The following is a 25,622-nucleotide window of genomic DNA, read 5'->3' as shown; positions in this document are numbered from 1 at the left end:
TTGAATGGAAGGTTGCCAAGGACGTGTTACCATCGCCGCGTGTCACGCCACGCAACAAGCGAGCGATATCGTAGCATTCATTACGACTTGCATACAAGTTCATACAGCTCACTGGAGTACTGAAGGTAATGAACACCGCAGAGGCTGCATTTTTAAACGTAGACGGTATTTATTTACACCTTTTATTCGTTCCACAACTAGTTCTGGCTTTTAAAGCCATTATCGTGTGCTTATCTGTATAAAAAGCACTTTACATTATCGCCACGAAACGGAAGCAAGGTGGCGTGCGCGTAACTTGACGGGAAAGTAGTTACCTAGGACAAGGTGCCGTAAGTATGGAAATGGCAGCTTGATAACATGAATTGCCTCCATTCGTTTTGATTCACAAATTCAACTCTTCTCGATAATTTGAACGCATACTCGAAGCATTTAAGGCGGGAATAGGTGCAAAAGTATAACGCTGACCAAATCATAAAACGGAGGATGGACTAACAATTCCATAGATCTATGCACTTGCGTTTACGAGTGCATCTAAATAGAAGTTAAGAAGAAGTAAAAGCAGAAGTGTTAAAGAAGCTAAGGCGTGGCAAAACAGGAATATTCGAAAGCTTTAAATTTCATTTAGTACAGAGATGATGTAGGTTATCTTACTTGCTGGGTGGATACTACGACTGGTATTACGAGACTGGTTTCTGACTAGCTGTAACCACAATGTGACTGAAATTTTCCAGAAAACTTCTATTTGTAAATAGGTTCGTTCGTTGACAGTGTACTTGGTTGCTTTTTTAAATAACTACGAATTTCCATATTCTCTAGGTCATTCATTTTCTTACCTTCCTTCGCATGATAAGGAGCTGAAGATTATCGTTGCTTTTTTGTGGTGAGTTAGTTATTTGTGAGACGCAGCGCAAAGGATGAAGCATTATTGTCGTTGGATTTGGTGTGTGTTCTTTAGCCCCTCCATGTTTCCTGGGCTCCATGTAGATGGATAACAGGCTCTGAGTACGCCTGCACAAGACGCCAGCAGCATAAATTTTCGAGTAACATGCATTACCACCTGCTAAGACGATGTCGCGTGCTGCATTCCGAGCAGCCGTCTCCCGCCTACCTGCGAACAGTCTAGACAGTCCAGCGCTCACAGCTGAATGAGAAACTACGCCAACACCACAAAAACCGCACCTCATTCACGTTTCAATAATTGCAGTAGCTAGGAAAATGTTTATCGCCTTTACACAGAAATTCTACGTTTTGAAGTAAAATTGAGCTTTTTTTACAGGCGCAGTCGCTCGCTGATTTTATTCCACTCCTCAAGCTTTGTCCTGCTAATTCTCCAAATACCCAATAACTGCTGTCTTTAGCTTTTCGTTGGACTCAAAACGTTTGCAAACCAAATACTCTTTAAACGTGAGAACTGAACAAACTTACAACATTTCGTATTTCGCTAAAACACATTTTAAATTTTTTGTCTTTTCAATTTCTTCTCTTTGCCTTGTCTACTAAGCGTTAGTTTGCTTCCAGTTTCCTGCTACATCGTTCTAAGATTTGATGTTATGTTCATCGCTAATTTCATTTCACTATGCATCATTACTTCCGTTTTCTGTCATTTCATTTCGGGTTCATATTTCTGAGTGGTTTTCGCTTATATCATTTCCTATCATAACATTTCCGTTAATTTTATCCACATCGTCTCTGCATTTCACTTCAGCGAGGGCAGTTCTGCTGACAATAAATTGGCTCCCTATTTCCAGATGCATACGCTTCCCCACACTGCTTCGTATGTATTTACTTTTCCAGCGTGAAGTGGGGGTCCTTTCATCTGTAATAACAGATCTATGCACAAAATCATGTGTGTCCCTTCTGAAAATAAGTGAAACAGTGCTGAGAGTTATTCTCCGTTCTTCTTGGTTAGAGTCCAAGAAATGTGGTACTCATCTCGCAAAAAGTTTTGTCATGACTCTTTCATCGTGTAACAAATACCGTACTCCAGCTTCTGCCGTATCAGTACCGTCAGCAATTTCGTGTATCTTCAATAGCCGATCGTTCAGTACAACGGTTTTCCGCTTCATAGATGTATTCATTTGTGCTTCCCTGTTTGGATGTTCTTCAAATGACTCACACACGCACACGCACGCACGCACACACACATACACACACAATCTGAATACTTCGAACGACTCTATTGCCCAGATGAAGTTGACACTTAGCTTAAGTCACATCGAATCGCCACCGACAGAAAAAGATACCAGTATCAATGCCACTTAAGCAACAGGGAGATGAATTTTCACTTAGCTTGCGTAGAAACGCACACGCCCGTGAAAAGTGTGTCTCACCGCGTTTCGAAAGCTTTCTCGCCGGTGCATCATCGGACCAGTAAATTGGTTTTACGGCTGCAACCGGAGACATTCATGCCAAGCAAACTGCAATAGCACAGCGTGCGTCACAGCTGAGAATACATTTCTCGCTTACCACATCCGTGGCTTATCTGCTCACGTCTCTGATGGTAAAAATACCGCAGTTCTTTAGCATATCCGCCTCTGATCTAAATAGTAAGTGAGTACAGCTGAATACTGAAGTCGGAAGAATAAATTTTACACAAATTACTTCCGTCATGAAGTATATTTGTGGTTGATTATCAGATTTTTTTATGATAAAAAATCGGTCATTAGCTAAGTACGTAAGATTGCAAATCCAAAAGCGGGGTTTGAATCTCAGGTTGGTCTGTCACTTTTATTTCACCCGCGGCTATCATTAATGTGAAAAATGTACAAGTTGCATCTTGCATGGGAGTTCACGTTAAATTGTAGGCTCACTCATGCAAGTAGCAGCTACATGAGGCAGTTGAAGTGTCGGAGGAAGGCAAGGACAGACCACTTCCAAAAGGGGCAGGCACTGCTGTTTTCATACCAGCCATCAGATTTTTTTTTATCTTTTGAGAATTACTCCAAGCTTCTGCCATGAAAAACACAGAAACGCATGAAGCCCTGCCCCTAGTCGATTGTAAACTTATTGCTATGACTGGGCCGGCAGATTTCCTTGAAGCAAGGAAGTATTTACTCAGGTCTGGTCCAGCAACTACGGTATACATGTACATCCGATATGTACCGTTTCAACATGGCTACCATGAAAGAAAAATGATCCATTGTGCACACACGACGTCCAGCATAGTCACAAAGACGGGGAACTAATAGTTATCTCGGAATCTTTGGCTAGGACAGTGTCAGAGTAAGGGCGCAAAACGATTCCAGGCAACGGCCAAAGAGACTAGTTGAATGTGGAGAAATCCTTCCTTGCGCATCAGGCGCAATCACAGGGTGGCATTGTGTTATATGCACCACAGAGGTATGGGCTTTTACACATTATTCGTGCCGTTCACAGTGAAGTCGTCTGACCCTTCGGACTGGACAAGTGGTAGCGCGATATGTCGGAAAAGACGATCTACTGGAAAACAGCACCCCACTATTGCGAAACAGCGTTGCACATCCTATAAGACCGAGCTAGGTGGCGCAGTGGTTAGCACACGGGACTCGCATTCGGGAGGACGACGGTTCAATCCCGCATCCGGCCATCCTGATTTAGATTTTCCGTAATTTCATTAAATCGCTCCAGGCCAATCCCGGGATGGTTCCTTCGAAAGGGCACGGCCGACTTCCTACCCCGTTCTTTCCTCATCCGATGAGACCGATGACCTCGCTGTTTAGTCTCTTCCCCCAAAACACAAAACAACGCCAACCCCCTAAAGCTCCCTCTGAAGCTTTGACAACCTATAAATTCCATTGTTGCTGAACGCATCGGCGGTAGAATTTGAATGACAATCTTAATAGCAGACAACAATCGGATCTAGCTGTTTTCAGAAAACTGTCAGCAGACGAGACACAGCAGGTGGAGCCCGGCGACAGGTAACGGAATCTTTTAGTCGCGCAGGAGTGGGTTAATTTTTTCGGTCTTCCACTTCGCGACTGTCAAATACCCTCTGCACCCTTTCCACTAGCACGTCATCCCTTCTTCTTCTTCTTCTGGTACGCCCTCTGTACGACTATGGATAGCTCCTTCATGGATTGCATTGTCTTCTCCTCCTCCCAGAACATCTGTATCCATGCTCTTCTGTTTTCCCGCTCTTTTTCCGTGACCTTCAGCATCCTATTATCTGCTCCACATGCTACTTCTTATCTTTTTACTGTATTCTTCTCTGTCGTTGATCTCTTGCTTATTGGTCGATGTCTACTTGCTTCTCCATTTTTTTTCCATTCCACCTTTATACCCAATCCAGAACAGTACTTCCTGTGTTCAACAACTCTTTTCCTTCCTCTTGTCCTCCCCTTGTTCCTCATACTCTTTTCATCATTCTGTCCATACTCATCTCATGTCCAGATCTAATTGATACGCATATTTTTCATTTGTTCTTCACTGAGGATACCCGTCTCAGGCCGGCCGGAGTGGCCGAGCAGTTCTAGGCGCTACAGTCTGGAACCGCGCGACCGCTAAGGTCGCAGGTTCGAATCCTGCCTCGGGTACGGATGTGTGTGATGTACTTAGGTTAGTTAGGTTTAAGTAGTTCTAAGTTCTAGGGGACTAATGACCTCAGAATGTAAGTCTCATAGTGCTCAGAGCCATTTCAACCACTTGAACCCGTCTCAGTCTAGGCGAAATACACTATAAGACAAAAAAATATACCCCACGAAGCAGTTATTCGAATGGAACGGAAATCGGTAGATGTTATGTACATGTACAGACAAACAAATTATTAAAATTTCAGACAGACTGAATTATTTATTCAAGAGAAAGAGTTCCTCAAATTGAACAAGTCAGTAGCGCGTTGATCCACCTCTTGCCATTACGCAACCAGTTATTCGGATTGGCATTGATTGATAGAATTGCAGGATTTAAGAACCTTCAACATCGCAGCGCGTCAGCAATCGTTGGTTAATATATCAAAAAACTAAAAACCCACCTCGATTGCGGAAAAAGCACCTAGTGTTAAGTGTTAACCCAGGTTTCGGCGTAGATAACTACACCTTCTTCAGAACAACAATAAAATCCACAAGTGCCTAAGAAGACCTTTGTCAATGATTAAAAGAACACCATACCTACACATTTATAAACGAAAAAGAAAGGAAAACACAAACAGTACATATTTACAAAGTCAAAGCCACTACTTAACTTAATGGTGTACTTGTATTGTACACTACTGGCCATAAAAAATTGCTACACCAAGAAAAAATGCAGATGATACACGGGTATTCATCGGACAAATACATTATACTAGAACTGACATGTGATTACATTTTCACTCAATGTGGGTGCATAGAACCTGAGAAATCAGTTCCCAGAACAACCACCTCTGGCCGTAATAACGGCCTTGATACGCCTGGGCATTGGGTCAAACAGAGCTCGGATGGCGTTTACAGGTACAGCTGCCCATGCACCTTCAACACCATGCCACAGTTCATTAGTGACTGGCGTATTGTGACGGCCACCATTGACCACACGTTTTCAATTGGTGAGAGATCTGGGGAATGTGCTGGCCAGGGCAGCAGTCGAACATTTTCTGTATCCAGAAAGGCCCGTACAGGACCAGCAACATGCGGTCTTGCATTATCCTGCTGAAATGTAGGGCGTCGCAGGGATCAAATGAAGGGTAGAGCCACGGGTCGTAACACATCTGAAATGTAACGTCCACTGTTCAAAGCGCCGTCAATGCGAACAAGAGGTGACCGAGACGTACAACCAATGCCACCCCACACCATCACGCCGGGTGATACGCCAGTATGGCGATGACGAATACAGCTTCCAATGTGCGTTCACCGCGATGTCGCCAAACATGGATGCGATCATCATGATGCTGTAAACAGAACCAGGTTCATCCGAAAAAACGACGTTTTGCCATTCGTGCACCAAGGTTCGTCGTTGAGAACACCATCGCAGGCGCTCCTGTCTGTGATGTAGCGTCAAGGGTAACCGCAGTCATGGTCTCCCAGCTGATAGTCCATGCTGCTGCAAACGTCGTCGAACTGTTCGTGCTGATGGTTGTTGTCTTGCAAACGCCCCCATCTCTTGACTCAGGGATCGAGACGTGGCTGCACGATCCGTCACAGCCATGCGGATAAGATGCCTGTCATCTCGACTGCTAGTGATACGAGGCCGTTGGGATCCAGCACGGCGTTCCGTACTACCCTCCTGAACCCACCGATTCCATATTCTGCTAACAGTCATTGGATCTCGACCAACGCGAGCAGCAATGTCGCGATACGATAAACCGCAATCGCGATAGGCTACAATCCGACCTTTATCAAGGTCGGAAACGTAACGGTATGCATTTCTCCTCCTTACAGGAGGGATCACAACAACGTTTCACCAGGCAACGCCGGTCAACTGCCGTTTGGGTATGAGAAATCGGTTGAAAACTTTCCTCAAGTCAGCACGTTGTAGGTGTCGCCACCGGCGCCACCCTTGTGTGAATGCTCTGAAAAGCTAATCATTTGCATATCACAGTATCTTCTTCCTGTTGGTTAAATTTCGTGTCTGTGGCACGTCATCTTCGTGGTGTAGAAATTTTAATGGCCAGTAGTGTAATAATTTGTTTGTCTGTACTTGTGCATCTCATCTACCGATTTCCGCCCCATTCGGAAAATTCCTTCGCAGTGCGACACTTTTATTTTTCTTAGGATATATATTCATTAAGTCCGCCCCGATAGCTGAGCGGTCAGCGCGGTGGTCTGTCACGCCAACGGTCCCTGGTTCGATTCCCGGCTGGGTCGGAGATTTTCTCCGCTCAGGGACTGGGTGTTGTGTTGTCCACATTATCATTTCATCATCACTGGCATCACTTCCGTAGACGCTCATGCGGTGGACCTCTATGACGAGGCTTCCCCCATGACAAGACCTGCCGTAAGGCAGAACAAAAAGTTTAAGTTATATTCGTGAATTACGTCTAAATAACGCAGAAATGGAACTGCGAAGAAGGAAGTATGAATCGTACACTCAGCAACCATGGCACAGCAGTCTATGAAATCTCATTCGCCTTACTCCATCGAGAAATGGGAGCCTGTCTGAAACAAGCGGCGAAAGCCTGTCGCGGCCTGTCAGTCAGACAGAGCGCCCGTGTCTCACGTAGCGGTCTATATGTAGAAGCGATTGCATCACCGGAGTTGATCTGGCCACGGCGCCGGCAGCGTTTGATGCTCCCTCGCGTGGCGCACGGCCCACGCACTCGCCGCACGCAGCCCGCAGGCCCCCGCAGATCCGGGACGGTGCGTGTACGGGCGCCAGACACGCCCAGTGTGTGTGTATGTATGCACGCGTCTCCGAGGCGCCCTGTAGCTGAGGCCGGCGTGGGCGGCAGCTGACGCGACGGCGACAGTTTACGCCGGACTCACCTCTAAAACGGGCCACCAGTTTACCGGCGATTGTGTACTCGATCTTGACACACACGGGCAGAAATAACCCGCCCCGTCTGACGCACCCACACTCATACGGCACCGCAGTGTATGAGCTGTCCCTCAGTGCGGAACTTGCCAGAGCTGTCTACCCCCTCCCCCCAGATGGGCAAACCGGAACTTGCCTCGTATAGGAGACATCACACTAATACCGAGCAGCACAATCTCTAGCTTTGATAACGGTCTCAATTCGGCAAACAAGAGAATCCACAGGTTTTTTTTTGGTATGCCACATCCACCTCAAGCCACTCATCGATGATCAAATACCATAGCGCTATCAAAATGCCGAGAACCTGGCTGCTACATCTACATCTACATTTATACTCCGCAAGCCACCCAACGGTGTGTGGCGGAGGGCACTTTACGTGCCACTGTCATTACCTCCCTTTCCTGTTCCAGTCGCGTATGATTCGCGGGAAGAACGACTGTCTGAAAGCCTCCGTGCGCGCTCTTATCTCTCTAATTTTACATTCGTGATCTCCTCGGGAGGTATAAGTAGGGGGAAGCAATATATTCGATACCTCATCCAGAAACGCACCCTCTCGAAACCTGGCGAGCAAGCTACACCGCGATGCAGAGCGCCTCTCTTGCAGAGTCTGCCACTTGAGTTTATTAAACATCTCCGTAACGCTATCACGGTTACCAAATAACCCTGTGATGAAACGCGCCGCTCTTCTTTGGATCTTCTCTATCTCCTCCGTCAACCCGATCTGGTACGGGTCCCACACTGATGAGTAATACTCAAGTATAGGTCGAACGAGTGTTTTGTAAGCCACCTCCTTTGTTGATGGACTACATTTTCTAAGCACTCTCCCAATGAATCTCAACCTGGTGCCCGCCTTACCAACAATTAATTTTATATGATCATTCCACTTCAAATCGTTCCGCACGCATACTCCCAGATATTTTACAGAAGTAACTGCTACCAGTGTTTGTTCCGCTATCATATAATCATACAATAAAGGATCCTTCTTTCTATGTATTCGCAATGCATTACATTTGTCTATGTTAAGGGACAGTTGCCACTCCCTGCACCAAGTGCCTATCCGCTGCAGATCTTCCTGCATTTCGCTACAATTTTCTAATGCTGCAACTTCTCTGTATACTACAGCATCATCCGCGAAAAGCCGCATGGAACTTCCGACACTATCTACTAGGTCATTTATATATATTGTGACAACCGCTGTTGAGAATTGTTCCATACATTTTCTGTGGGATGAATACGGAAAGCATAGTAATTTATGACGGAAGAACCAAGGGATGGGGTGCAAATATCAGATTAACACCAGTAAGGAGTGCATCCCTGCAACAAAGAAGCCTATTGCTATCGAACACTGGCCTTCAATCAAAGAAGAAATTTACGAGAATGTACGTCTTGAGCAAAGTACTGCATGGAGGTGAAACTTGGACTGTGAGGGAAAGTGAGAAGAAGAGAAATGAAGCTTTTGAGGCGTGATGCTATTAAAAATGCTGAACATTAGGTGGAGGTTCTCAGCAGAATCGGCGGGTATAGAAATATGTGGGAAACATGAAGACAGGAGAGAATGACAGCACTTGTGTTAAGAAATCAGTGAATAACTTGCATGATACTAGAAGGAGCTGTGGATGGGAAAAAGTGAGGAGGAACACATATAATAAATAATTGAGGACCTGGGGTGGAAGTGCTCCTCTTAGATGAATACGACATACTGGGACGCACCAAACTCGTCAGATGACTGATGAAAAATAATAAAACGTAGGGTGATTTAGCGTGTGCCGGCTGAAGTGGCCGTGCGGTTCTATGCGCTACAGTCTGGAACCGAGCGACCGCTACGGTCGCAGGTTCGAATCCTGCCTCGGGCATGGATGTGTGTGATGTACTTAGGTAAGTTAGGTTTAATTAGTTCTAAGTTCTAGGCAACTGATGACCTCAGCTGTTAAATCGCATAGTGCTCAGAGCCATTTGAACCTTTTTTTTTTTATTTTTTTCTTTATCGTGCAAGTTGCGATGCAATAGGATGCCTGTGTGTTGGGCAAACCAGAAAGTAATCATCCGCAAATATTCCCAAGGATCAGGTATCGATGAAGTATTTGTTGTATACGATGTTTGAAAGACCTATTTACTCGCTGTTGTTTTGGTGTAACTCTTCAGGCTTCCTGTCAGTTGCAATGAAGGTAAAGTGTTCTAGGTTATTGGAGCGTCATATTCGTCTTCAAATTGATTCTCCATAACTCTACGTTTAGTCCTTCAGCTGCCATCTTCCTCAGCAGTGGCTGGGCGCTGTGGACACCAGAGGAACCCTGACGACCACCCGAGCAGAGGGTTCGAAACTTGACCTTTGGAGAAGTAGTCTGAAGAAGAATATAACGCGCCTAATCACCCAGAAGATTTATAATAACTACAAGGCACACGAAAGTGTGCAGACTTATAAGAAAACAGCAGCATATAAATAGGCCCTTAAAACATTGTATATCTCAACTTTTGGGATAATCCCTCAGGTTAAACTGATGGTGACTCAGTTGTATGTGTTCTAGAAGTGACTGCAGCAGTCGACCATCCCGTCTGAGCTGCTGTGCGTTCTCTCCACATCTGTTAACTAACAGTACTTTATGATCAATCCGATAAAGCGTTCGACATGTTCCCTCCTATATGCAACAACAATACATCCGAGCCTCGGGACTGGATACGACTGTAAGACCGCATCCTACACCACGATCTGCCTTATATGAAAAGGTATAAAAAAACTAAGCTTACAAAATTTTGGAGTCCTTATAGAAGACAAAAAGAACTACTTCTCACCGTGACTAAAATGTCAGACGTGCACCATTTTCCCAGGGTCCATGAAGGTTTTGATGCTAGTGATGTTCAAAGACGGAGTTCAGTGTAAGTTTAGACACTAGTGATGTTCATCAACTGCCGTTTGATGAATACTGTTTTAGAGATGTTGTTAACCTCCTATGGATTTCTTTTTGTCAGGGAAGATGAAGCGCTTAGTGTATGAGATACGACAGACACTCCAAAAGAGAGAACTATCCGTTTGGCTGAAACTGCAACCCTTATTCGCGACACACCTGTTTGTTTAGAAAAAAACAGGTGTTAGATAATCATTAGCACAGATGCCAGTTGTGCATTAATATAAATGGACGATATTTTTAGCAATATCTGTAAAACAATGTTCATCAAGGCAGTTTGAACGCCGTTTCTGAACATCACTAGTGTCAAAATCATCACGGTGAACCTATGAAAAAGTTTCTCTTTATCCCCTCTAAAGATTCCAAAGGTTCCTGTACGTAGTTTTTCTACACATTTTATATTCATATTCAGGACTCCCTTTGTGGTTCTGTTCGTCTACCATCTCTTAAACTTTGGCTTTCAGGAACAGCTCATATTGTTATGTTTCCAACCATTCTCTTTTCGTTTTATTATAATCTTTACCAGACATTTCTTCTTCGACTCGTAGCAGGGCGTCTTCGTTAATAATTTTATCAATGCATCAGACACGTCAAAAATTGAATAAGCTTGCCACCTGCTCTCTACGCGATCTAATACGCTGCAGTTTCACTGTATTGTTCCAAAGTCCACAAGAGACGGTTTTGGAACTGCCACTATGCTACAAATTCATGTATCCAACAACGCTTGACGTGTATTACGAAAATATGGTAACAGTAGTAGGAAGTTAACGTAGCACAGAGAAACTGTTGGAAATCTGCTAAAGTTTTACGTTGACCGGGTGTGTGTTTCTGAAAGACCTGAGCCAAATCTCTCACATTATCTTTATACGGGAGGGGGAGAGGTGGAAGCTATTAACCAGTGACGTTCAAATTGTCACTAAGGGCAAAAGGCAAAAGTAAATACCGATAAGGTTACAGCAGATTCTAAGAAGTAATGCACGGGGAAACCTTTCAGCCTACTTGGTAAGGGAGAAACCGCCGGTTGGTGTCGGCCGTGGCGGCTTCCATTAACGCAGAGACAACAAAGCGTATTTGCCTAAGCACCGAAGACCGCTCGGTTTAAACTGCAGCGTACACAAAGAGTTTCGGGAACACAACGCTTCCGATGACGAGAAGCCATTATTCTTAGGATACGTTGGAAAGCCGCTAGTAAATAGCAATAAGATATCGTTATTCATTACCACAGCAGAGAAGATATATTGTTGTACTTCATATTTCTACACAGTCCATTAATTTTTCAATAAGCTCGCTGCAGCCTAAATGAATTCTGTGCAAAAAAAATTTCCAGAGGATTGATAATTCATACAGGTATCATATGAGCCATGACTTCACCTCAATTTAACCGACTACTTTTGAACTTTTAAGGACGTGTGATACGAGAGAATGAGATGAGACTTACGTGCAGGTAGCTCCACGACATCGAAATCTAAATTCGCTGGCGTCATTGGCGATGTACTTAGGCAACAAAATTTCTATTAGCCAAGGTCTACAGTCTGTTGTGACATGCCTATATCACTGTGCCACAGCAGAATAGGAGGTAGGACATTGTCCTGGTTGTTTATACCTCTTCGGGGTACAAGAATAATCCGCCAATACGAAAACGTTAGTTCCTGTGGCCAGCATGACGATCGTGTTCTTCTGGAGAATCGCTCAGGTGTCTTTAAAAAGGAAAGAAGCAGACTCTCTGGACAAGGCGTATAGACGCACCAGGATGAAGCTTTCATTTTTAAACCCTGACGACTATCTTAATTAAGAAATTAAACCACAAATCGAAATTAATATCGCGTAAACAATTATACCGACCGATAGCCCTGTAAATGAAGAATAATTTAGCATACATTTCAGTTCTCTGTTTAAGACCGAAGTCAGCGAAATATCGTCTTCAGAAGGAAAGAATTCTTAATAACTAACTTTAATAAAAACGTAGCATAAGCAGTTAATTTCTCTAGATTCAAAAGAACAAAAATTAGTTTGCTGAAACATTTGCAACATTGTGGCACTGTACTGTCTACTGTTACAGGATTTACCGGTTTTTTAAGGATCTATTGACGCCCTTGAGAGATTTTTAAGGGTTATCATTTAAATATAGCATTAAAATTACGATATAAAATTTTATTCGTATTTAACCACTACCAATTTCGAATTTTTAAGAATCCATCGTCAGATGGCTCTTACAAGCTTTCACGCTGGTGCCTCACCTGTGCTCGTAAATTATTTGGTGATGAAACATAAGAAAATTTTTTAAGTCCGCACGGCCGGTTTCGGCTTCTGTATTGGGCCATTATCAAATGTCTGTGAAACTACCTAATGTTAACACATAACATGACGGGTACATAGATTTTTTTTGTAATAGGAGATGAGAGACAATGTTTATGTATGTACAGCACAAGCGCAAAAGGAATATATTACTTACGTTATACTGTAGAGAAGCAACTTCAAATGATAAAAACAGTAGAAGTCAAGCCAATTTTAAAAAGTTTTGCGCCCAATGACTTCATGAGAAAAATGGGCGTGTCGCAATCATAACAGATGTCAAATCAGATGCATTAAACCTGGTAACATGCTTTAACTTAAAAGCGAGATATCGTGTTTCAGCATTACAATGCATGTTTTTTTTCAAGTAAAATGCTGAAAGTAATTATTTGGCATTAATAAAAGTGTAAAAACCGTTGAAATGAACAAGGCGTCCAAGCCAAGCTTGAAGGTACGACTTCTAAAGAGTAAAAATTTGAACCATCGGGAACTATGGAGGGCACTAGCATAATTTGGACGCATCGTCAGTTGCTTACAAAAGTATATTTACACAGAACTATGTACACCTGCGAAACTGCAGAATATCTTTAAAAGAAGTTGTCAATAATTGGGCGGCAGATACCCAAGAAACTGGTGCTCCTTAATGTACATTTCTCGGTAAGCATCTTCTCCTTGGCTTTTTTCAGATGAGTGTAAATTTCTCTCTCTTTATAAATGTCCATAAGGCAGCTCTTCTCCATTGTACTAAGGATCACAAGATTGCTTTTGAGCTGTTACCCTGTCACTACCTTGCATAAGATGAGCTGCGAATGTGGGATTTACTTCCTGTGTTATTTATGTTTAGTTCTGTGTGTTCCTTATATGACGTTTTGAAATTTCTTCCAGTTTACCCGATGTAGCTCGTCTTACAATCAGAGCATTGAACTTTGTATATGCTATCATTTTGGTATACGTCACAAGTTGCATTGACATGTGTGTTACAAGACGTAAAAGTGACGGTTGAGATTTATATGGAACTTCTAAATTTTATTTTTAAAAATGTTATTTAATTCGTGTGAAACCTAGCTACTGTGAGGAAATGAAACAAATTGTTCTTTAACATGCACTGCAATTCTGAAACACGTCAGACAACTCTTTTTAAGCTAAACCATGTAAGAGTTTCAATAGTTTCCAGTGTACAGTTTTTATTATTACAGCACGCTCATTTATCTGATGACGTCACTTGGTTCAAAACTTTTTAAAATCCACTTGACTTCTACTGCTTTTATAATTTTACGTTGCTTCTCTACAGCATTCTTCTGCACTTGAATTGTACACATATAAGCATTGTCTGGCATCAGATATTATAAAAAATACCTATATACCCATCATATGATGTGTTAACTTTTGGCAGTTTGAGATACACTTGATAATGGCCTAAAATAAAGTCAAAAACCGGTCAATGGACTTAATTAAGTTATAAGCAACTGAATCTCCTTTCCACTAACTCAACAACAGTTGTGGAACCGTAATCATCGTAACAGGGAGATACTAATAAATTTTGTTTTGTTTAAAATTCCTTAAATGTTTTGGAAAGATTTATTTTTGACGAATCATACATGAAACGGTCTTCAAGTGCATTAACATACAATTACATGAAAACTTATGTAGTGTACGTTCCCGAGCCACGCATTTGCCGAATATTTCTGCTGAACTTTCACGGTGTTGAACACGCACTATGTATGATACGTACAGTTCTAACAAGTAACCAGCATTGTTTGTTTTGTTTTCGGATACCACATACTATGTCCAACATTCACAATACCGTGTTCCATGTTTACATGGATAATAAAAACAAAAACATTACTGCCTATGCCGGCCGCGGTGGTCTAGCGGTTCTAGGCGCTCAGTCAGGAACCGCGCGACTGCTACGGTCGCAGGTTCGAATCCTGCCTCGGGCATGGATGTGTGTGATGTCCTTAGGTTAGTTAGGTTTAAGTAGTTCTAAGTTCTAGGGGACTTATGACCACAGATGTTGAGTGCTCAGAGCCATTTGAACCATGTGAACCATTACTGCCTATAGACGCAGTGTACAGTACACGAGCATAATAAAATATGTCTTTGCTGCAGTTACGAAAATGAAGTTCGAATATAAAGTTGCATTACGTAATGTGACACGTTCATCTGAACGAAAAAGAATTATACGAAATACGAGGGTTGTCCATAAACTAAGTTTCGATCGCTCGCTAAATGGAAACCACAGTGAAAAATCAGAAACATTTTATTTGCAAAGTTAGCTACACTTTCCAGATACTTCTCTACATAGTCACCGATCCGACTTCGACATTTGTCGGAGCGCTATACCAAATTTCCAACACCATCGTCATAGAAGGCAGCTGCCTGTGCTTTCCGACAATTCTCTACACTGGTCTATAGCGCGCAGTCTGCGCCCAACTGTTGTTTTCGTATCCAGTGTTTCATGTGAACAGAGATGACACTCACGACGAGCCAATTGTGGCTGTATTGTGGGTGATCGAACACTTCCCATCGAAAATGCTGTAGGAGCGTCTTCACTGCTCCTGCAGATTGCGGCTGAGAATTGCCAGGAAGTAGGACGTGCGTGGCAGTTGTGTTAGGTGGGCTGCATTCATTAAGGCGAAGCCTCTCACCGGACCCTCCTACTTGGCGGGAGACATCGCTGTTGCAGCCACCTTTACTCGCTCACAGTGCGCTCACAACTGAAAAGAGCGTCTTGATGCGATCGACGGTCATACTAGAGACGCTACCCAACACATCTGTGCAAATCTTCATCGGGTTTTCACCGTGGTGTCCATGTTGGGACCAATCAGAACTTACTTTCTGGACAACCCTCGTATAACAATGATTTTTTAAACCTATGAATGACTTATGGATGTGGCATTCATAGTTCTGAAATCATCGTAGTTATCTCTCAGAAAATTCTCTGTACCTTCAAGGATGTTCAAATGTGTGTGAAATCTTATGGGACTTAACTGCTAATGTCATCAGTCCCTAAGCTTACACACTACTTAACCTAAATTATTCTAAGGACAAACACACACGCCCATGCCCGAGGGAGGACTCGAACCTCCATTGGGACCAGCCGCACAGTCCATGCCTCCTGCGCCATAGACCGCTCGGCTAATCCCGCGCGGCTCTGTACCTTCAATTAATACGTAAGAGCCTTTTAAAAATACTGACTTACCGATGTCATTCATAGTTTAACTGAGAAATGTTTGTCGGTCTGCAATTTGAAGAACTTAGAGAAGAGCTTTACTTTTCGCGTGAGTTTGTTTAACGCGAAAGCGTGTCAGAAATGTTCAACAAAATCCAATGGCAGGCGTTACAAGAATGACGTCGTACATTATCAGATTCAAAGCGCCTACCTTTAAATGCGTATCACTAAAGAAACATTATTTCCACAAACTTATCTCACTTGATGACACTAAGTAAAAACTGTAATTATCTTGTATGTAAAGAGGAGAATCTATAGCCTTACTTCCTGTGTACTGTCACTGAGTTACAGAACGAAAAGATGAGGGCAGAGGCATGAATCGCGTATACTTTGTACTTCCAGGAACATGACATATAACGGCCAGCGTAGATGTTATGTTTTCTGGTTGGAAGCGATATTTTTATGGTCATTGAATCGATTATCATTCTACAGATCTCTTCCTCTAAGAAAACAATGAAATTAAGATGAAAGACGCAGATAAAATTCATTCCTATTTTGTTATTAAAACTCACAAGGAACACAAGAGCTATTTCTTGTGTTTATTGTGCGATGTTATAAAGGAGAGAAACTTACCATTAACGATTCTGATTCGCGCTGATGTGTTTTACAGGTTCAGAGCAGCGAGTTGACCCGATATCTTGTTACGCCTTCTGTTAAAATAAAAAAGAAAGATACGAATTAAGACATGCTGTGAATCTAAGGCAACAAAAACTGCTTATTAAGATTATTATTAGGGTACTGTTTGCTTGGTGACGCTTGTAAGATTGTATGATTTGCTTGTGTTTTGCTGAAGTGTACTAGACCCGTTCCACACCCCTGAAGTTTATCTGCTGAACATGATGGAATAAAGTGAATAAATCACTCACTTCTGTCAACAACGGACACGCAGTTCAAATGAAGGCAGTCATCAAATAAATATGATCTTCCCCGAAACACAAACTTAGCAATCTTGATAAGGTGGAGTAGTGACCACCATGGCAAGAAATAATAAACAATGATAAATACAGTGTTGAGTTCGGCCACAGTGAATTGATTTCTTCCATACACCACATATTTCAGAAGGCTGGCTTCTATCATCACCACGTGTGGTATGATGAATAAACTATTCAGTAGTCTAAGTATTCACCTTATCACACTTGATCTATTCACTACACTATACGCTTCAGGAGGCTTTCTTCCATGATCAAATGTAGTAGAGGTGATAATGAAACTGTTCAACTTACAGTTCTAAAAATTGTTACTCGTAATCTACACTGGTTACAAGCTTACGGCATTAGTTTCATTATTCATCTTACCACGTCCAATGACGTATGCCTGCCTTCCGAAACACATAGTGTGGAGAACAAAGTAATTAGGCGTAGCTAAACATTCCTTTAATCACTGCTTAACCTCAAAGCAAGTGTTTCTTATACACACGTTGTACAGTCGGCGTTGATACACCAACAAATACCTGTGTGGTCATGGGCGCATCCAAACACGATAGCTCCCTTCCACCATTCCGCACGCCGACACATCTTGGTGCGCTGATTCTGTACAGGCGGTTGGCATACATACACAACTTGAGAGCCAAGATCTACATAAGAGCCTACAGCTTTCCGTAGTGACCAGTGTTTTCGTTTGCCGGCCGAAGTGGCCGCGCGGTTCTGGCGCTGCAGTCTGGAACCGCGAGACCGCTACGGTCGCAGGTTCGAATCCTGCCTCGGGCATGGATGTGTGTGATGTCCTTAGGTTAGTTAGGTTTAACTAGTTCTAAGTTCTAGGGGACTAATGACCTCAGCAGTTGAGTCCCATAGTGCTCAGAGCCATTTGAACCATTTTGTTTTCGTTTAAAGGGTGTTTGACATTTTATCCAGGAAAAATGGACTAGTTGTTCGGTCTCTTCAAATCATCCAACCGACCAACATTTTATCCGGTGAGCTCACACTTGTATGATCCGTATTACACAACTGTCAGATATTTGAAACTTACTTCGGTGCAATAACTTGCTTAACTCAACTTACGAGAACTGCATGGATAGTCAGATATTTCATTCGTAAGTTAATGTCACGTACTAGAGTTGAAACTTTAATTGTGGCAACTATTTATTTAAAACTTACACAAAATAGATACATGTTTCAAAGTTTCACTGTCCGTCAGAGTGGTCACAAGCACTGTGTATAACCCGCCACCAGCGAAATGGAAGTCATAGGATACCCTTAGCAGCGCCAGTTATGTTGATGGTGCGACTAGAGCGGTAACAGTTCAGCAACAAATGTCATGAAGTGCCTCCTACAATTTAGCTATCATGATGAAGTCACAAGGGCTTAAGTCAGGTAGTGTGGTGAGTGATATAGAGCTTTCTAGCCCCGTAGACCTAACCAATCAGTCACAATTTGCGCCATATGCGCCCGAACATTGTTTTGCAAAATGATGGGCGGTTCACGCAAAAATTATCGCCGCTCGTTTCTCTAACAAGGAGAGGCCCCGACGAGTGGCATCGACTTTTTGAAATCATATATATGGGATGCATGTTAAGGCCTCAGGTATTATGCCCTGCAACTATTCAGCCTGGTGGGCCATCATTTGCGAGTAACGGACGAAAAGAAAAAAATTCGGAATTTAGCGTGATGCTCTACAGCTTTAAAATAGTGATAGAACTGGTTGCATAGTGTAATGGTTGTAGTACTGGCCTCATATGCGAAAGTGTATAGGTTACAAACTAGTTACGTGCTTTGAAATATATTTTTAAATCTTTATCGAAACGACTTTGCTAATTATTTTTATTCAGTTAATTGGTTTAAATGTACTTTCTATTTCTATTCCTTTGTCATCTCATTTTAATCACCGTATTGAATTTATCAATTAGCCCCATTTTTAATTCACATTATTCGTTTTTCAGCGGGAACCTTTGTGCATGTGATTTTAATGATTGTCATGTATTAACGTCGATATCATTTCTCCCGTTTCATCGTCCTATAATTTCATCCACATTATTGCATTCATTATTTACATCCCTCATTTTACTTGGATTTAGCTGTATTTTACCTGTACTTACAATCCCTTCTTTCATTTAAATCTTCATATGTGTTATTTTTGTCCATTGTGTAGTAAGAATTTATGGTTCAAAAATGGTTCTGAGCACTATGGGACTTAACATCTATGGTCATCAGTCCCCTAGAACTTAGAACTACTTATACCTAACTAACCTAAGGACATCACACAACACCCAGTCATCACGAGGCAGAGAAAATCCCTGACCCAGAATTTATGTTTTAAATGTTTGTATGATAATTAACATCCAACAAAATTTATATCCTGTAACGAAAATTACATTTTGACACCGCTGCACGTATAAATAGATTATTTCGTCTCTTGTTTTTTAAATGATAGACTGGCGTTTTCATATTCTTAAATAATAAGACAGACAAAAATATTTAAATAATTACCTTCATATGTACCAAGATTCCGCATGAAAAACGAATGATCGGAGTTAAAAATGAGAGGATTGTAAAAGATTAATATGGAGATTAAAGTGACGTGATAAAAATTACATTTAAACCAATTAAATGAATAAAAATAAGTGTCAAAGTCATTTTGATAAAGATTTAAACAAAAGATATCAAACTACCTAATAAAATTCGAACCGAAAACCTTTTTCATGTGAGGCTAGGATTACGCAACGAGCTAGAGAAACAGTTAATTAAAATCAGCAGAGCATCTTACAAAAATTCCGAACTTGTTTTTCGTTAGTTCCTGATTAATGCCTGGGACCTTAGCATATATCGCCATACAGATAGTTATAAGAAGTCCATCCTACTACTGGGGACCTCCCTTTGTAAACTGGTCGCAGTCTGTGTTCCAACGATGGGCAGCTTGGAAAAAGAAGTGGCTATACTTTCTGCAGAAACCGCTCATCACTTCGCAGAACAATGCTTGGGCGCCTACGGCTATAATCGTGACTGGTGGCAGGGCCGATATTACAATCTTCTGTATTACTATCGATCAAAACTAAATCGGAGAGCACAACATCGAATTTATATGTGGAATAAATCACAAGTCGCCCACCATATCAGTCTGGAACCGCGTTACCGCTACGGTCGCAGGTTCGAATCCTGCCTCGAGCATGGATGTGCGTGATGTCCTTAGGTTTAAGTAGTGCTAAGTTCTAGGGGACTGATGAGATGTTAAGTCCCATAGTGTTCAGAGCCATTTGAACCATTTTTCGCCCACCGTATGCGACGCATCGAGTGGTTCAAAATGGTTCAATTGGCTCTGAGCACTATGGGACTTAACATCTGAGGTCATCAGTCACCCAGAACTTAGAACTACTTAAACCTAACTAACCTAAGAACATCACACACATCCATGCCCGAGGCAGGATTCGAACCTGCGACCGTAGCAGTCGCGCGGTTCCGGACTGAAGCGCCTAGAACCGCATGGCCACCGCGGCCGGCCGCATCGAGTGGTAATAAACTGCAGTTACTCACAGAGGTCCATTGTGGGCTGTAATTACCATATGGCAGCGAAACTTCGTGCGAATTCTAATGCTTTATCGCGGAATCGATTTACACTGGAACACAGTAATTCCAATTTTGGCCACTAGATGCAAATCTGGCGTTGTGAATACAAGAAAGTTGTATAGGAATGTTTCCATATATAATGGATTAGGAAGAGGACAGGGTCAGAAAAGGTCAGACAAGGGAGAGGCGTAATGTTGATGTTTATTATTAACGGCTGCTTACGCAATTTGTTCAACAATAGCACCGGAGATGTCGGCGAGATGCTGTACGGCGCCAGATTTGCACCTGGTGGCCAGAATAAGAACTAATTATTTTCCAGTGTAAATCGTTTCCGCATTAACGCTTTAGCAAATGTTCAAATGTGTGTGAAATCTTATGGGACTCTGCTAAGGTTATCAGTCCCTAAGCTTACACACTATTTAACCTAAATTATCCAAAGGACAAACACACACACCCATGCCCGAGGGAGGACTCGAACTTCCGCCGGGACCAGCCGCCCAGTCCATGACTGCAGAGCCTTAGACCGCTCGACTAATCCCACGCGGCACGCTTTAGCACATCTACCAAGTTTCGCTGCCATATGATGATTACAGATCACAGTGGATTACATGAGTAGCTACACTTTCATAGTTAAAGTGCAATATATTAGTACAGATGACGTCATGTTAATAAAGAGGGAGCACGGGCGTCTTTCTACTATAGCACAACTTTCTTTTCCCCTCTACTCTTCCCCAGGAGGCGTCTGCTGCCGTTGCTGGGATAGCCGCCGGCCGATCAGAAGCCCTTGGCAGCTCCCTGTTGTGTCTGAACTAAAATCGGAACAGGGCGTCAGCATTCCCCGCGCCAGCCGAGGTCAACGGCCTCTTGTCAACTGCGATTTCTCTCCATTACCACAGGCAAACAGGCTTCCCATCGAACAGCACATGAAAAATGCTATATATCGCTGCCTACGAAACGACATGACGTGACACAAAATTCTAAATCTGAGAGGCCTCGCTGTACTCCGGTAAATGTGGCAAAAATACGTACAATTGCGTCGTGGACGCGCACAAGATTCCATTTCAGTCGCTCTTGAATGCCGTTCGAATGGTTGTGACCCGCTCTATGTTATACTGAAGGAAAAATAGAAAGAACCCAGGGACATGCGGCTAGACAACCATCTGAACGAAAAGTTCGACGACGTTTGCAGCAGCATGGTCTATCAGCTCGGAGACCACGGCTGCGGTTACCCTTGACGCTGCATCACAGACAGGAGCGCCTGCGATGGGGTGCTCAACGACGAACCTGGCTGCACGAATGGCAAAACGTCATTTTTTCGGATGAATCCAGGTTCTGTTTACAGCATCGTGATGGTCGCATCCGTGTTTGGCGACATCGCGGTGAACGGACATTGTAAGCGTGTATTCGTCATCGCCATGCTGTCGTATCACACGGCGTGATGGTATGGGCTGCCACTGGTTACCGTCTCGGTCACCTCTTGTTCGCATTGACGGCACTTTGAACAGTGGTTGTTACATTTCAGATGTGTTACGACCCGTGGCTCTACCCTTCATTCGATCCCTGCGAAACCCTACATTTCAGCAGGATAATGCACGACCGCATGTTGCAGGTCCTGTATGGGCCTTTCTGGATACAGAAAATGTTCCACTCCTGCCTTGGCCAGCACATTCTCCAGATCTCTCAGCAACTGAAAACGTCTGGTTAATGGTGGCCGAGCAACTGGCTCGTCACAATACGCCAGTTACTACTCCTGATGAACTGTGGTATCGTGTTGAAGCTGCATGGGCCATCCAAGCTCTGAGTCAATACCCAGGCGTATCAAGGCCGTTATTACGGCCAGAGGTGGTTATTCTGGGTACTGATTTCTCAGGATCTGTGCACCCAAATTGCGTGAAAATGTAATCACATGTCAGTTCTAGTATAATATATTTGTCCAATGAATACCCGTTTATCATCTGCATTTCTTCTTGGTGTAGCCATGTTAATGGCCGGTAGTGTAAATTCACTTGACAGTTCTTCATACGAATTCCGGAAATTGTCGTCAGAAAGGTTTTTTGAAATTACTGCAACCAGTCGCATTCTGGCTTGTTCTTCAATTTTTATGTTCCCACTACCGGTTTCGAACCGCCTAGCGATTCATCAGCAGATGGTACATATTTATTGTTTATCTTCAGCAGCGTGGGAGTCTTGTTGCTGTGGCGAGGTGTATAAATGAAACACGTAAGCACTGAGTGTTGCAAGAATTATTAACATTACGAGATCTTTTTTTTCCAAAATTTCGAAGAACCATTACACTTGAAAAACTAAATAACTCACAAAAAATCCTCCTCCCCTCTCTCCCTCCCTCCCCCGCCCCCCCCCCCCCCCCCCCATCACATCGGCACATCTACTCAGTACTCTCTCTGTCTCTCTCCTTCCCGAGCGCGCGCGCTCGCACACACATACACACACACACACACACACACACACACACACACACACACACGCACACACAAAATATCCTCCTCCCCCATACCATCCTTCTTTACATTTCATTATCATTATTAAAAAAAAGTGATCCTGTGATGTTTATTGTTTACTTCATAAGTGTCGACCAATGTTAGTTAAACAAAAGATTAATAGAATATCAAACGAAATGTCAGTGCTAAAATTGTAGATGTAATATCTTCCACCCTAATTGTTAAAGAGATTTTAGAAATAGCACATGTCAGTTCTGCCATATGTCATTTTTGCAATAGAGAAACAGGTACATGCTCACTGTCGCCAGTGTGTATATTACAGCAGCTGAACAAAGAGACTCTCTGCTCTAACACAACTTCTTTGACGTAACTTTAGCTATACTCCTTGGTTTATTTACGTTTTTTGTAAAGCATTTGTAACGTGTTACCTGTGGCTAAGTTTGTGAAGTGCAGTAAAATTAACGTCACTGGAAAACATTCATTATGTTTTCCAGAATACTGTGTCCACCAACAAGCAACCAACGGGTACTAATAACTGTAAGTAACGCAACGATATCGCTGTCATAATGTGAATAATTCTCCCCACACTCAGTGCTTACAAATTTCGTTTATACATCTTGCCACACTGTTGCAGATAATCAATAAATATGTACCGTCTGATGACGAATGGCTAGGCGGTTCGAAACCGGTATTGGGATAATAAAAATTGAAAAGCAAAATGCGACCGGTTGCAGTAATTTCAAGAAACCTTCATTCATCACAGTCGCAGTGATCCTCATCCATAATGGATAAAAGTTTTAGTCGTCAGAAAGTCTGTTGGTCATGTTTTGCTTCTGGATTAGGCAGTAGCCCGATATTATCCTCCAGTTATATTTGGGAATGTGTGTTTACGAGCAGACTGTGCTGTTTCACCACTATGTATTTATTTCATTCCCCACCTGAGTGGTTTTCGCTAGTAATCATGGTGCAGCGTATATGTTTAGTCGACGTCATAAAGGCGAGCTAACGGGTATCAGTAAGTTATTCCACTCTTAACGTTACCGCAACAGTCACAAGCCACCAGGTGTCGGGGAAGAAACTGAAGTTCATTGCGTAGATACAAAACACAAAATGCACTGTGCACGCACATACACTTTACAATACTTGCTGTAGAGATTTGTTTTATCTATGCATTTGTGTCTTGCTGACACCAGATACTAACTTTTATAAAACTATCTATTTTTTAAGATTAACATTTGACTTCTTTCACGATCGCCACAGGCAAGCAAAAGAAGTAATGGGCGGGTCGTGAATCGAATTCAGATGGTATAACATCGCACACGTAAGATTCAGAGTTCGAGTACCAGTCTGCCACACGGTTTTAATCTGTCAGGACGTTTCACGCCACCACATATTCCACTGCACAAGCATTAATCTTGAAGACAGTCCTCCAGGTACAGATAAAAATCCTTCGGAATTACTAAAATCAGTGGGGGAAGTGACAACCAAGCGACTATTGTCGTAGTACGGAATCTATTAGACTGTCGACGTACCATCAGACTTTCGAAAAAATGTCCTCTACGCTTTTCCGAAGACGGCAAAGGCAGGTTAGTGCGAAAACTACAGCAGAATCAGCTTAACAGCTCATGCATCCAAGCTGCTCATATGAATAATATACGGAAGAAAAAGATAAAATATTCGGGGTCAGTATGATGATGATCTGTTTTGCTTTAGGAAAGTTAAAGGCACGAAGAGGAAGTTCTCATGTTGTGCTTGTTAATGGAAGCAAAAGTGAAGAAAATCAAGACACGTTCAAATGGTTTATCGACCTATAAAAAACGTTCGACAGTGTAAAACTATGCAAAGTGTTCGAAATTCTGAGCAAAATAGAAGTAAACTATAGAGACAGACAAGAACGTAGAGGGAACAGTAAGACTCGAACACCAAGAACGAAGGGATCTGTTTAAAAAGGAGGTAAGACAGGGATGCAGTCTTTCACCCCTACCGTTCAATCTGTGTCTCTAAGAATCAGTTATGGAAATAAAAGAAAGATTCAGTCGTTGGATTAAAATTCTGGATAAGATTTCAATGACAAGCTTGTTTGCGATATTGCTGTTCTCAATGAAAGTGAATGAGGACGTAATTTGGACTGACGATAAGCCAAAGAAAGCAGAAAATAATGAGATGTAGTAGAAATGTGGTAAGGGAGAAACATAATATCAAAACTTGTCTCCATAAATTAGACGAAATGAAGGAATTCTGCTACCTTGGAAGCAAAATAACCCATTACGGGGAAGCAGGAAAGCCATCAAAAGCAAACTAGCAAGGCAAGGAGGGCGTTGATGGTCAAAAAACATCTTCTAGTGCCTTGGTTGGAAGAAGTAATTTCTGTGAATGTACGTTTGGTGCACTGCATTTTATACAGGTGAATTATGGATTTTGTAAAAATCGAAAAATAAGAGAAATGAAGTAATTGAGGTGTTGTGTTATAGAAGCATGTTGAAAAATAGTTGAACTGATAAGGCAAGGAATCGGTGAAGAAAGTAACATATGGAAGATATTGACAAAAAGAAGGGTCAGGATGTTAAATCAGGGAATAAGTTGCATGGTTTTTAATGTCGTGTGGCGAAGATCTCTCGGCGCAAACAGTAGAGACGACAGAGAGAGGAATACATCTGAAATACGGACGTTGGCATTAAATGAGGATTTGTGACGGGCCGCAGGAAACCAGTCAGAAAACTTACTTAAAAAAATTATTTCTCTGAAATATCCCTTTTGTTGAATGAGATTTTCACTCTGCAGCGGAGTGTGCGCTGATATGAAACTTCCTGGCAGA

General features: G+C 42.5%; 2 protein-coding genes across 2 annotated transcripts in view; one reads left to right on the top strand and one right to left on the bottom strand.

The window, feature by feature from the left end:
- Positions 1–25,622, top strand: part of LOC126198417 (synapsin) — an 846,670-nt gene that overhangs the window by 495,979 nt on the left and 325,069 nt on the right. The window lies entirely within an intron of this gene.
- LOC126198418 (metalloproteinase inhibitor 3) overlaps positions 1–25,622 on the bottom strand; it is a 346,751-nt gene that overhangs the window by 202,185 nt on the left and 118,944 nt on the right. Inside the window, exon 2 of the mRNA XM_049934721.1 lies at positions 16,423–16,499. Within this exon, the coding sequence (XP_049790678.1) occupies positions 16,423–16,425 (3 nt within the window). The 5' untranslated portion in view covers positions 16,426–16,499. The remainder of the gene's footprint in view (positions 1–16,422; positions 16,500–25,622) is intronic.

This window comes from Schistocerca nitens, chromosome 8, assembly GCF_023898315.1.
Source record: "Schistocerca nitens isolate TAMUIC-IGC-003100 chromosome 8, iqSchNite1.1, whole genome shotgun sequence".
NCBI classification, from domain to species: Eukaryota; Metazoa; Arthropoda; class Insecta; order Orthoptera; family Acrididae; genus Schistocerca; species Schistocerca nitens.
The sequence above is the reverse complement of the archived record's forward strand: the minus strand, read 5'-3'. Positions and strand labels throughout refer to the sequence as shown.